Source organism: Coffea arabica, chromosome 4e, assembly GCF_036785885.1.
Source record: "Coffea arabica cultivar ET-39 chromosome 4e, Coffea Arabica ET-39 HiFi, whole genome shotgun sequence".
Classification (NCBI taxonomy): Eukaryota; Viridiplantae; Streptophyta; class Magnoliopsida; order Gentianales; family Rubiaceae; genus Coffea; species Coffea arabica.
This window is the reverse complement of record NC_092317.1, coordinates 11694594-11709510: the sequence shown is the minus strand read 5'-3', so window position 1 is coordinate 11709510 and position 14917 is coordinate 11694594. Positions and strand designations below refer to the sequence as shown.

The 14917-nt window shown below is 34.6% G+C and overlaps 1 protein-coding gene across 3 annotated transcripts; it reads left to right on the top strand.

Moving 5' to 3' along the window:
• Positions 1 to 1434: 1434 nt before the first annotated feature.
• LOC113741308 (DEAD-box ATP-dependent RNA helicase 50-like) lies at positions 1435 to 9550 on the top strand. 3 transcript variants are annotated; one of them, XR_003460585.2, is made up of 9 exons: positions 1435 to 1955; positions 3394 to 3542; positions 3613 to 3978; positions 4702 to 4896; positions 5623 to 5810; positions 6931 to 7144; positions 8433 to 8564; positions 8698 to 8826; positions 8989 to 9178. XR_003460585.2 is itself a non-coding variant. In XM_027268811.2 (9 exons), exons 1-9 carry the CDS (start codon positions 1598 to 1600, stop codon positions 9224 to 9226), a joined length of 2013 nt encoding a protein of 670 aa, XP_027124612.1. In that variant the 5' UTR covers positions 1435 to 1597; the 3' UTR covers positions 9227 to 9550. The 3 variants fall into 3 exon arrangements, 2 of the variants coding, with proteins under 2 accessions (XP_027124612.1, XP_027124611.1); XM_027268811.2 differs by having other exon boundaries at positions 3397 to 3542; positions 8651 to 8826; positions 8989 to 9550; XM_027268810.2 differs by having other exon boundaries at positions 8651 to 8826; positions 8989 to 9550.
• Positions 9551 to 14917: the final 5367 nt, after the last annotated feature.

Sequence of the window (14917 nt, the reverse complement as noted above, 5' to 3'; positions counted from 1 at the left end):
GGCAAAATTCAATTTGACTCATGCTCTACATTCTAATTTCAAAAGTTAAGCATATATTTTGAATCTATGGATGTGAAAATTGAGAATGCTGACCTTGTCAGGAATCTGCGTAATTTCTTTTAGTCTTTATAGTAATGTAGTGGTCAACCTAATAGTCTAATTGACTAATTCCCAAATTAGTCAAATATAACATTTATACAAAACTAATTACTTAACATTACACATAACTAATTGCTAGTTTATTCTAATTTAAACTAAATTTATAATTAGTAGACTTTATGTATGGTTATTAGTTATTTAGATATCTGTGTGTGTGTGTGTGTTAATTGAAGTGGGGGTTGGGATAGGGGAACACCTATTTAAGGTAGGGGCAGAAAAATCCCCACTATCTCTGCCGAACACATCATGAAGAGTGTATTGATTATTCCTTTGTGTAATATATATATATATATATATATATATATATATATATATATATATATATATATATATATATATATATATATATATACTTTGAAGTGGAAGTTGGGGTAGGGGAACACCCATTTAAGGTAGGGGGAGAAAAATCCCCACTGCTCTCGTCCCATTCTTCCTCTGTTCCTCTACATGAATAGGGGTGCTATCAAGCCAAATCGCTTGTGAGTAGCTTGTGAGCGGCCTGGTCAAAAGTTTGGCTGAAACGCGGTTTGACCGAGTTTGACCTCGAGGTCGAACTGCTCGTTATATGTAACGAGTCGAGTTCGAGATCAGAAGTAAATACTTGAGTACTCGATTAACTTAATTGAGTATTTATATTATTTATATATTATATATTTTAATTATGGAATGACAATGATGGGTTTGTATTTTAATAAATTTACATGAAGTGATATTTAGTAAAAAAAAAAAAAAAGTGATGGATGTCAAAATGGTAATATGATAAATCTAAAGCATAAAAAATTAAAAACAAGATAAGAAAAACTCGAATTTGATAAGGCTTGCAATTTACTCTTTTTCGAACTCAAACAAATCGAGTTCAAGCTTGATTTCCATTATGTCGAGTCGAGTTCGAAATCAAATTTATATACTTGATTGAACTCGAGGTCGAGCTCGAGTAACACTATAGTAATCGAGTTTGAACTTGAGCATGGTGTTATTCGAACTCGACTCGGCTCGATAGCACCCCTATGCATTAGCACTGGCCTCTATTACATTCTAACACACCATGAAGAGTGGATTGATTATTCCTTTGTGCAAATATGCACATTGGTAAAGTTCTTTGACCTTTGTCAATATGGCATAAACTTTTAGTGTTATCAATACAATAATCATTTGGACAAAAAAAAGTTTATGGGAGCAAAGTGCTAATCACAAATAGTTTAGGGGTGAAAAGCGTAAATTGCTCTGAATGAATTATCAATTTGGGGTTTGGTAATATCTTTGCTGTTCATCCAATGTTGCTGCCAGGTTATCCAATTTACTCACTTTTTATCGTCCAATTGCAGCATTTTGCAGCCATTTTATCCATTTTACTCACTTTTATCATCAAAGTGCAGATTTTCTGGATACTTGAAATATTATGGGGAACTGAAAATCACTGAAAAAAGTGGGAAAAAAAATGCTTGCTTATACATCAATGGCTGCAGCATCACTATCATCATCACTGCCAATAAACTTCCAAATTGACAGAAAACTATCCTTTAATCTTCAGCTTATTAATCATCGGCAGAGGGCCATGAAAGTTAAGATGGTGGTACGAGCTGGTCGATACACAAGATTGTCTTTGGATACACCAGGGGCTTATCAGCTTATAGATAATGAGACTGGGGAGAAATTTATCGTCTGGGGTGGTGAGGAGAATGACCCTCCAAATTCCCCCATTCCTTCCCAGCAAGTTCTTTCCTGGGAACCCTTTTCATCAAACAGCAAAAGGAGGGGGAATTCAGATGGTGCTGATGATTCAGTTGGCAGCCCAGGTGAGAGCTGTGCATTTCTTTTTTCAATATTTTGAGTTTAAAGTTTGTTTTTGTCACGTTAAGGAATCTTAATTTTGGTAAAATATTGCTGATTTAATAGAAAAGTATAGTCTTTTGTACTAAGTTGAAAGCTGTAAGGTGAGTTTGGTATTTAAATGGAGCTCTCTTGGAGGGAATTTTTTCTGTTGATAAATAAATTAGGAATATTTTATATGTAGCTAAAATTTGGCAAGAATCAATTTGGGACCATCGGAATTTGAAAAAATTAGTTAATGCAGATTTGGAATATCATGAGAAATGACAAATTTGTTGTGAAATTTGGAATAAGTTGAGTCGTATTTTAGTGCATAACATTCAGGACTTCGTTTTAGTCTTGTCAAGAAATGGTATTTATTTATAAGAACTTAGCAGAGGGTTATGATTTCTTTTGTTTCTTGCACTATTTGCATTTCACGTAATAAAATGGGTTAACAAAAGGAGGCTTGTAAATTTAACGAGATACATCCATGAATTGAGACAAATTATTACCAACTTTTCAAACCATGTGGAAACAGTTGAAATAGCTTTTGGAGACTGAAGCAATTAATTTGGAGCTAGGTTTTGGCTCATTAAATATGCTAGTGTAATTGGTTTATGAAGGGAGAAGCTGAAGTAAACAGCTTGCAGGGTATCTTAAATCTCACTGAAGTAGAATGAACTACCCTTAGAATAGCTTATCAATTGGCACCTAACTAAAATGTTCCGCACTAAAGGTTTGGGTCCATAACGATGGGTTGCAATGCATGAGATCTTGTAGCACTTACCAATGAGGCCCTATTTCATTAATATTACACAGAAGAAATCAATTATAGACGCTAATGGAATTCGTGATATACTCCTGCTAAGTTTTTCACGTGTCTCTGATCTTCATTATTGATCATCAGAAAATAAGTTGTGATTTACTGTTCATATGTTGTATTAAGATCCTTGGAATGGAATGTGGCAGCAGAGGATGCATGAGAAGCAAAATAAAGACTAGAGCACAGCATTGTTAAGTTGGTACCTAGTACATTTGTTTGTTACATACGGAATCTAGCAAACTGCATGCTGCACTTCTTGGTACTCTAGCAAACTTGCACGGAGTTATGATATCTTGAATATGAATTTCTTGCATTTTGATGCTGCAAAAATTCAATTAATGCTTGAAGTAGTTTCTTGTTGATTAGACATATCATGCTTAGAGAATTAGCGCTTGGCAAACTTAAATTCTTTGACTTCGTATTTAAATTCAAAACCTCTAAGCTTATGAGCATTGAACTGCAGATAGTGCTGTATATGATGGATCGTGCGGCTATGCAATAGTACATGTAAAGGAAGAAGTTATTATCAGTCCATTAATCTGCTGCTTCATGCTATGCCAGATAAAATGTTGATCACATTTGTTCTGCTGGTTCAACAGCAGGTAGTGGAGGACTGGCTAGAAGTTTTGGGAGATTAAAAGCTCAGAGAGTAAAAGCTCTTGTTAGGAGAAGTCACAGAAAGATTCAAGAAACCAATGACCTTGATCACCTAGAACAGAATGCACATAACACACGTCTTCAATTAGCTGTAAGTTCATTATGGCAACAATACTAGATAACTAGTTTAGCTGATTTTTAACTGAAACAGCCTGTTACAGGAAAGCAAAGACATACTGCAAAATATCTTGACTAATGATCATAAGGAACACCATGAGATATCATTTAGACGTGAAACTGGACAACTTCCAAAGGATCAATGTACACCAACAGAAGATCAGCTGTCTGATTTTTCATCTGCTGAATCAGACGTTTCTGTGTCAAGGGCTTCTTCTACCACTTTACGGGGATGGGGTAGTAGGGAGTCAAGGGACATTTATAGGCAGGCCAATAATTCTGCCAAAAGGAGGAATATGAATGATAAGCATAACTTTTTCAGTAAAAAGTCCTTTAAGGATCTAGGATGCAGAGATTATGTTATTGAATGTTTGCGTGGCCTGCATTTCCTACAGCCTTCTCATATTCAGGTACGTCAATATTTTAAAATAGATTCATTACTATTTCCATGACTGAGACTAGTAAATTGTATGTGGGAATAGATATTAAAGTTATCTAAGTATATCAGATTAAACTGATGGTCCCAAATATACGAGTCTTTTGGGTTTGCCTCAAGTTGCATTATATGCTATTATTAGGTATTGTTTAAGGATGGAAGAGTCTTATTACTTCCCGCAAATGTCCTTAAGGAGGTTTTTCTTGACATGCTATATTGCATGGATGATCTAGCTACTGTAGAATCTTACACTGAAAATGGAGCCATAAATCGAACCTATAGGCAGAATATACTTTTCTCAGACTTCTTATAGCAAGGACATATGGTATTTGTTTGACTGTGCTCTGGTAATCTGGGGCATGCATAAATGACATTAATTACTTTTAAAGTATAATCCTGCATTTGGGATGATGAATAGACCTTGTCCTAAGCCATGCTAGTTAATTAGAACATTCAGCTTAACTAATATCTGTTCTTGTTGGATGTATTGCCTGTACTCCATAATCTTGATCAGCTGCATGCTCTATATTCCTCATCTCATTTGGTAGTATTATTGTTGTAGTGTACTAAATATTTGGAAACAACTATCTGTATGAGGTGTCGCTTTAGTCTGTATTCCTAATACAGTAAATTTAGCATGTGCTAATTTCATAAATCCTTCAAAATTGTCCTTTAAGATCATTAGTGATAATTTCAGGCCATGGCATTTGAACCAGTTATTGGGGGAAAGAGCTGCATTATAGCTGATCAAAGTGGATCAGGAAAAACTTTGGCATATCTTTTACCAATTGTTCAGCGTCTTAGAGAAGAAGAGCTTCAAGGCATTAGCAAGTCAATGTCTAATAGTCCTCGAGTTGTTGTACTGGTGCCCACAGCTGAGTTAGCTTCTCAGGTCTGTTTGAACTTAACAGCTGCTTTTCCTATTTATATTCCTTTGCGTTCTATATCTTCTGTGCTTCACCCTGTTGGCCTTTATGCGTGTCTTAACTCGAACTTTGTCTTATTAAACTCACCTTGATACTAGCCAATTTTAATTTCATTTCTAATTTTGGAGGAAACTGAAATTGCAAATGCCCCTTATTTTCTCTTATTTCCATTTCACTTTCTTAAAACTGAAACTGGAAAGTGTTCATGTACATTTTTAAGTGGACTGGATTTGCTGTTTGTCATTGTAATTATAGAAATAATAGTGTAGAGTATTAGGTTACAAATGCATACTGTTCATAGATCCTGCACTGCAGATTATCTAAGCGGTCAAGTGCGCATTTAATTCTTGTCTTGATGGACTCATGAAGCGTGGAAACCCTTTTGGACAATAACTTCCTTAAATATGCATGTGATTTAACACAAAATATTTATTCTCTTCATTGCACAATACTCTGCTCTTATAGTGCATTTATCTCATGCTATCGTCCATTTATCAAAACAAATTCCCATCCCAGTTACAGGTATTCTCTCTCTCTCTCTAACTAAGAACTTGAAGTTGCAGAAACTGTTGGATTTTGAACCCTTGTTGATTTTCAAGTGCAGGGATTTTGACTTGTCAGTCAAATTTTCATCTTGTTCTGAAGACATTTATTTATTTGATCTCCTTACTTTGGCAGTCTATCTTTTGCAGGTTTTAAGTATTTCCCGATCTTTATCAAAGTTGGGCATTCCATTCCGCTCTATGGTCGCGACAGGTGGATTTCGTCAAAAGACCCAATTGGAGAATCTAAAACAAGAACTAGATGTTTTGATAGCTACTCCTGGAAGATTTATGTTTCTGATGAAAGAAGGCTTCCTGCAGTTAAAAAATCTCAAATGGTACACAAAATTTCTTCACTAGTTTTGATTAAAGGCTTTTCATATGATCTCTTATTTACCGCAGTTAGACGTGCCTATATTCAAAGTTTAGTAGCATAGGTGTCAGTTGAATCATGAGGCTAATGTTTTGCTTAATGGTCCTATACGTGGTGACTGAAAAAATATATAAGCCAATGATATAGATAGGTCCTATCTTAATGTCTTGATTAAATAAGATGCCAATATGAGATGAATATGAAAACATGTATTATATGGTTGGATCTTGATATTCTATTACTTTAACTGTACAAATGGAAGTTTTGGGATAGAGCAAAAAATTTCAGCAGTAAAGCATAAAATATTCATTTTCAATGAAGAAAGGATCACAAAATTTTACTTTCATTCCCTGGTAGTGCTTTTAGCATGCCTGAAACACGTTAAAAGCTTTAGCTTGTAAAAGAGAAAGCAGGATTAAGTACGACTCCCTATACGCCCAATGGCTCCTTTCCCCTCTATCTATATCCAAATTAGTCAGAACATCACTCAACAAGTGCATTGCTGCAAGACCTTTTTGTTGTTTACTTTTCGATTTTGGTACCATTCAAGGAGAATTTTGGATGCTTTGCTTGCTTTTAAAGGATTCTCTGCAGTTTATATGTATTCCACCTTATGTTTTCTATTCTTTCCTTCTCCATTTTTGGTAGTTTAAATTCAAGGGATCTCCTTTACTGCAATTATCATTCAAATGCAATCTCAAGCAATATATAATGAGTTACAAGAAAAACTAATATCTTGAGATGTCTTTTATGTTTACACTTTGCTCTTTCGCATCTGTCTATTCTATAAGGACATGGATTTAGTTGCATTTGGCCATAATGATAATAAAACTCGAACAGACAATATTGCTCTTCTTCATCCCCGTGGAACAAAAGAGGTGTTGGCCTCATAGTGCTTGTTGTCAAGTTATACAAAGAAAAATGTATTGATCTTTTCTGAAGCCCTAGTGGGTTGTTTAATAGGAAGAGGGAAGTACAAGAACACTGAATACAGCACAAGTAGGCAGATTATAGCATCACTTTATGGAGAAATAGATTGTTAGGCATTAATAGATGCTAATATCACTCATAACTTTGTCTTTCAGTGCTGTATTGGATGAGGTAGATATACTCTTCAATGATGAAGATTTTGAGCTGGCATTACAATGTCTAATGAACACCTCACCTATCACAACACAATATCTGTTTGTGACAGCGACTTTACCTGTTGAAATCTACAACCAGCTTGTTGAAGCCTTTCCTGATTGTGATGTTATAATGGGGCCTGGTATGCACCGTACAAGCCGTGGCCTTGAAGAGGTAGGTGGTTATTCTTGTCCAACATCTTGTGTGTCCAAGCATTTTTTGCTAACTTTTAACAAATATATGGATTTCAAAATTTAAGCGGGAGCGTCATGATTTCTATTTATTGATTGATTCATCTATTCAATTTTCTTTTTGGTTCTTTCCCTTCTAGTTTGTCATCATGGTTAGAGGTTCCTGCTTGGAAGTTCCTGATACTCTTCATACGTTTGACCATTTTGAAGTGTGCGCAAACCATGGGTACATTTCACTTGGAAAATTAATAATTAAAAATTTGATCAATTTCATGTTGGAAAGACTGAAATGGAATTTATTTGGATGATTGGAGTCATCAATGTAATCAAGTTATCTTGTTGCATCTAAAGAACAAACTAACCAAGTCCATGACAAATGAATTATAGAAGGAAAATAGAAATGAGATTCTTTGGTTTGGTTCAGGAACTAAAAAGATTTTGCATGGGTCTTTAGGTATTATTATTCGTGCTGTCTTGATCATGGTTGACAAGATGTCAAACTCATTAGGCCGTTTGCTGAAGTTTAGGAAGGCTTATATGAACAAAAGATGTGGGTATATGAGACAAGAAACTAAGTTCTTGAGGAAAAATGGATGCATACCAAGAATAGAATTAGAATTACGTTATCACAGAATTTCATAGGCTGCTGTTTTCTTGCTGTCTTGCTGGATATATGTATAAATGGTTTTCTGATGATGCTTTTGGAAGTCAAGAGCAATAGGTAATATGGTTGAATCGTATCTGGCTGGAACTGAAGGCTTGATTACTCTAGTGGTCTTGCTGTCCTTCTAAGATATTCCTTTCTTAATTGTTTTGTGCTATTTTTTATATCAAGAGTATTTGGTATAGTGGTCTTTTTGTTGGCCAGAACTGATGGCTTGATTGGCATAGAGATTGCTTTTTGTGTTTTAACCTTAAAAAGACCTGAATTTTTTAGTATAGTTAATGCATAAGTAGAGACTTCTCTATTGAGTTTTCTAATACTGAGTAAAATTAGGCTGCTTATGAGCTTTTACCTAGTGTCATTTGGGGATAAGCAGAGGATAAAAGTCTTTTTCTACTGTCAACTGTCAAATGCTTGAAATAGTGATGTGACAGGTGCTTACTCCAGTTTTCATGTGAAGGTGGATTTTGGCATTCCAGTAATTTAATATGTTTTTGAAATATCCTTTTTGTGCCAGTTTGCTTTTCTAAATTTTGTCTGGAGAAATCATAACATATTTGGTTTTTTTTTTCCTAATTACTAGCTAATAATTGATTCAAATTCTCAGATACTCGTAGATTGCAGTGGAGAAGACCGAGCAGAGAAGTCTCCAGAGACAGCATTTCTGAACAAGAAAAATGCTCTTCTCCATTTGTTGGAGGAAAATCCAGTAAATAAGACGATTATTTTCTGTAACAAGGTAAGTCTACAGTTACTAAAGTCATCAAGTGCTTGATGTGTCTTTCTATAATGAAGAATTTCTGTTTTACAAAATATGTGATGCAGATTGAGACATGTAGAAAAGTTGAAAATGTGCTGAAACGATTTGACAGAAAAGGGTCTATGATTAGAGTATTGCCATTCCATGCTGCTTTGGATCATGAAACACGGCTTGCAAATATGGAGGAGTTCCGTGGCTCTCAGATGAAAGACAGTGCTTCATTCTTGGTGTGCACTGACAGGTGTTCTTTTAATTCTTTGAGTTCTAGATATGTTTTGTTTTTGAAATTTCAAATATACTGATGACTTGTTGAGAGTCTGTGATAATGTTCAGTTACTCTCATAGAAATCAGAATAGGTTTATGTTGCAAACTGATTTTATGCTATTGCATAATATTTTGTAGAGCATCCAGGGGGATTGACTTTGCAGGCGTGGATCATGTAGTGCTCTTTGATTTTCCTCGTGATCCCAGTGAATATGTACGACGTGTTGGGAGGACTGCCAGAGGTGCAGGAGGGAAGGGAAAGGCTTTCATCTTTGTAGTTGGTAAACAAGTTTCTCTTGCACGGAGGATAATTGAAAGAAATAGAAAAGGTCATCCATTGCATGATGTGCCATCTGCATATGAGTTGATGACTTAAGACTCAGCATGTACAAGACAGAACGGTTCTTTAAATGCAAAAATCCTTTTCTTTTCTATCTGCCTGAGGGTTGGAGTGGATTGCGACGTGCACTAAGAAACATAGGCGTCGACAATGGAAAGTTAGGAAGCACACATACACCTGCAAAGAGTATTCTTATGATCTAAAATTGATCTCTTTTGGCATTTAGGATTTTGTACCTCATTTTGGTTCATGCGTGTCAGCATTGTTGGAATGCTATAGCCTTGACACATAAGCATGCGAGGTGCTGCAATTGTTCATGATTACAATGGCAGCACAAGTGCCGTTTTCCTTTCTTGAAAATCTGTTGGTGTTATTCCCTTCGGACTCTTTAACGCGTTCAACTTCTGTTGCAATGCTGAATGCTGTTCACCCTTTTATCGAGTCCTGTTGACATCATAGTTTTCAATTCTTCCTCTCTTTTATTTTATTTTGAAAATTAAGAAAAAAGGAGAGAAAATACTCTTCTTCATATTCTTTTGGACTACACAATGTACAAATATATACATAAGTGTAACCTAATTTAGATTCTAAAATCATGTTAATTTAAATCAATCTATTATCTAATTAATATTTGATGTTATAATCAAAGCAAATCAAATCTAATCTTTTCTAATATTTATAATATCAAATCAAATCATATATTTATGATTTCTATAATATCAGATCACATATCTTTAACACTTCCCCTCAAGATGGAGCATAGATGTTAATCATGCATATCTTGTCACAAATATAATTAATTCTCGGACCATTTAGAGGTTTAGTGAAAATATCAGTTAATTGCTCTTCCGGTTGAAATCAGGTTTTACTGAATTTTTTCACGAACAAAGTGACAATCAATTTCGATATGCTTTGTTCTCTCATGAAAAACTGAATTTGATGCTATATGGATGGTAGCTTGATTGTCACACCATAACTTCATTGGAAGTGAATTATTGATTTTCATCTCACACAATAATTGATGTATCCATATAAGCTCAAAAGTGGATTGTGCCACAAATCAGTATTCAAACTCTGCACTAGAGCGAGATACTACATTTTGTTTCTTACTCTTCCATGATACCAAATTACTTCCAACGAAAACATAATATCCAATTGTAGATTTTCGATCAATTTTAGAACCTGTCCAATCTGCATCTGAGAAGCATTCAACATGAGAATGACCATGATTACCATATAGTATACCAAGTCCTGGAGCTCTTTTAAGGTAACATAAGATTTGCTCTAAAACTGCCCAATGGATGGTTCTTGGTAAGAACATAAATTGACTCGCAATACTAATCGGATATGTAATGTCCAAACAAGTTACAATAAGATAATTCAACTTCTCCACTAATCTCCGGTACATTTCAGGATTTGAGAATAACTCCCCATCATCTGCTGTAAGTTACATATTGGGGATCATTGGTGCACTACATGACTTAATACCTAACTTTCCTGTTGCTTTTAAAAGCTCAAAAACATATTTCTTTTGGCATAAGAAGATATCTTGTTTACACCTTATAACCTCAATGCCTGAAAATTATTTTAACATACCCAAATTCTTTGTCTGGAAACGTGATTGAAGAAAATTTTTAAGAGTTGCAATACCTGCATTGTTACTACTAGTAATAACAATATCATCAACATAAACAACTAATAAGATAATACCAATTTCAGATTGTTGATAAAAGACAGAATGATCAGAATTACACTTCTTCATACCAAACTCTTGAACCACCTCATCGAATCTTCCAAACCAAGTATAAGGACTTTGTTTTAAGCCATATAATGACTTTCGGAGTCTACAACCCTTACCAGACTCCCCCTGAGTAACAAATCTAGGTGGTTGTTCCATATAAATTTGGTATTGCAAATCTCCAAGAAGGAATACATTCTTAATATCTAACTAGTACAAAGGCCAATTATTAGTAGCAGTTAGGAAAATAAATAATCGAACAGAGGTGGGTTTTGCTACAGGAGAAAACGTATCTAAATAATCCACCCCATATATCTAAGCATACCCTTTTGCAACAAGATGAGCTTTGAGGCGAGCAATAGAACCATCATGATTGACTTTTATAACAAACACCCATTTACAACCAATAGGTTTCTTACCTGTTGGTAGATGAACCAAGTCCCATGTACCATTATTGTCCAGAATTATCATTTCTTTCTCTATAGCAGCCCGCCAATCAGGATGTTCCAAAACCTCAGATAAATGTTGAGAAAGAGATCTTGAATCTAAAGAAGCAGTAAAACAACACAAGGAGGGAGACAAATAGTCATATGAAGCAAATGATGAAATTGGATAAGTGCACTGTCTTTTATCTTTTCTTAAAGCAATAGGTAAATCAAGACTGGAATCTGGAGATTGAAGAAGCGGTGGATCAAGACTTGGATTTGTAGACGGAGAAGATGGTGGAGGATGTGAGTTTATGTGTTGAGAACGACGAAAATACACTTGAGTGATTGGTGGTCTTGTAGGAACAGTTGTTGTAACAGTGTAGACTAGAATATCATCTTCCCCCTTACTACTGTAGACATTAGACTCAACAAAAAATGGACGTGTATCAAAAAACATAACATCAGCAGAGACTAAATAACGATCTAAAATTGGAGAATAACATCTATACCTTTTTTGAAGACGTGAATAACCCAAAAATACACACTTGAGAGATTTGGAATCTAATTTAGACACTTGAGGATGGGTATCACGAACAAAATAAGTACACCCAAATATACGTGGCTCAATGGGGAATAAAGATTGGATTGGAAACAAAATTGAATAAGAAATCTCACCAGCAAGCATAAAAGATGTCATGTGATTAATTAAGAAATAGGCTGTTGAAACAACATTTGCCCAAAATTACTTAGGAACCTTTATGTGAAGTAGGAGGCTCTAGCAACTTCTAATAAATGCTTATTTTTTCTTTCAAAAACACCATTTTATGGTGGTGTGTCAGGACATGAAGATTGGTGAAGGATTCCATTTTCTGACATATACGAATTAAAGGGTTTAAAAAAGTACTCTTTTGTATTATCACTTCGCAAAATACATACAGACATATTGAATTGTATTTTTACTTCAGTACAAAAAGAACAAAAGATACTAAGTAAATCCGAACGACTGCTCATTAAATATAACCAAATAACACGAGAGTAGTCATCAATAAAGGTGATAAAATATTTAAAATCAGATTTAAATACTATTGGACAAGAGCCCCATATATCAGAGTGCACTAATTCAAAGAGGGATGTAACCCATTTATTGATTCTAAGCAAGTAAGGCAAATAATGATGTTTGGCAAATTAGCATGACTCATAATTTAAATTGGATAAATTCTGAAAATTTGGGCACAACTTCTTCAAGGTGGGTAGAGATGGATGACCCAAACGACAGTGAATTTCAAGTGGAGTCAAGGTGGAGGAACATGCAATAGGTTTCGGTACTTTTATTAAATGGGTTTCAAGTGTATACAGGCCTCCAGACTCACGCCTTTTACCAATAATCTTTCCCGTCATAAAATTCTGAAAAACACAATATTTAGGAAAGAATGAGACAGAGCACTTGAGAGCTTTTATAATTTTACTGACTGAGAGTAGATTAAAAGAAAAATTAGGTAAGCACGAGATTGAATATAAGGGGATAGATGACATAGGAATTGCTATACCAGAACCCACAACTGAAGCACATGACCCATCAACCAAAGTAACATTTGGATAATCTTTGTTAGGATTAAAAGAGGAGAGGATACCTTTATTACCGGTCAAATGATCTATTGTACCTAAATCGATGATCTATTTGTTAAAAGATGATACAAGACATGTAATAGGTTTACCTGAATGATCAATAGAAGGAGAATTGGTACTAGAAGATGGGTTAGCAGATTTTTGTGAGGCCTAAAATTCAGTAAAGCGGGCAAACTCATCAGTGGAGATGAGTATGGATTTGTCAGAAGACACATAATTGTTTTCCTAAATTGCGAAATTTGTAAACGGGAGATGCTATTGAGGTCTACCATGAAGGTCCCAACACGTACGTATGGTATGGCCTGATTTCTTACAGTGATAATAGACTCGTTGATTTGAGTTGTATTGTTCATGACCAGCAATCCAACTAGTCCCATTTTTACCACTGTTTCTACTATTATTTTCTTGACCAACTCCACTTCGACTCACAAGAGCACTAGTAACATTAAAAATAGATAAAGATCTCTCGATTCTCAACACTCATGTAAAAGTGTCATGGAGGGAAACAATATCTGGGTTAGAGAGAATTTGTGTTCGAACAACATCAAAGTCAATTGGTAATCCTGCAAGAAAACTCATTAGAGCCATTTGTTCTCATTGAAAGAGTTTTTACATCAGTACTAAAAAGGAGAGAATTCAATTCCTCATATACTCGTTTAAAATCCATAAAATATCCTGTAAGGGATTTCTGCTGTTTTTACGGACGGTAAAATTCCTTGTAAATATCATATATATGATTTAAATTACCCTTACCAGAATACAAGAAAGCCAAATAATCCATAAGATCTTTAACAAATTCACGATGATTGATGAGACTGGCTATCTCATTATCAATAGAGTTTCAGATCTGCAAAAATAGTTTTGCATCTTCCCTTAACCAAACCTTCTTTTCTTCCCCATCAATGGGTGGGTTATCAGTGAGATCTATCGATGCTGCGCAGATATATCTGAATAGTTTTACTCCAATCCAAAAAAAAAAAATTCACTCAATTTGTATTCAGTAATTTTTGATGTTGTAGAAATAATATAAAAAATTACTGTTTTTATTTCTTTCCTACTACCTTTCATATCTGTTATTATAATTCATACAAGAAAAAACTAAAAGTGACTCAATAAGGTTGCGTTAAAAGACAAACTAATAACAAAGCCTAAAACTCTGATACCATGTAAGCTAAGAAAAAGAGAGAGAAAATACTCTTCTTCATATTCTTTTGGACTACACAATGTACAAATATATACACAAGTGTAACATAATTTAGATCCTAAAACCATACTAAACTAAATCAATATATTACCTAATTAACATCTGATATTATAATCAAATCAAATATTTTCTAATATCTACAATATCAAATCAAATAAAATCATATATTTATGATTTCTATAATATCAGATCACATATTTTCAACATATTTTATTTGTTATTTTTTGCTTCGAGTTTTCCTAGACTCTGTCATAATTCTTTGGCACCATATTCAGACTGATAAGGTCTTGAGCAGTCCATTCTTTGGTAATTTTGTCTGGGATTCAAACACTAGATGGATAGTTTAAATCTATCTAGAATTAAAGAAGCTAGCTACATCATTGTTGACCCCTCTGTTATCGATCAAGGTCGACTAGTGAATCATCTCTTTCTAGGCAACTGGGTTGTTTTGTGCTCTCTGATTGTATCTGCAAGGCAAAAGCTTACCTCTCATATGCTGATTCATGGTGATTTCGTTTAAAGGTTCTAGTTTTCTTGAGATTTAGTGCAATTGCCATGGAAAGTGATAGGTCATAATTTGTTGCTAAATTTATAATTATTTTCCCTTGATTTTAGCCAATTATTGTTTTAATTGTCAGATTCTACTCATATTTGGTGTTTTATGTTAATTGTAGGGCATTGGAGTAAAAAGTACTAAAATGGGTGATTTTCTTGGGGTTGGTTGTCAAGCG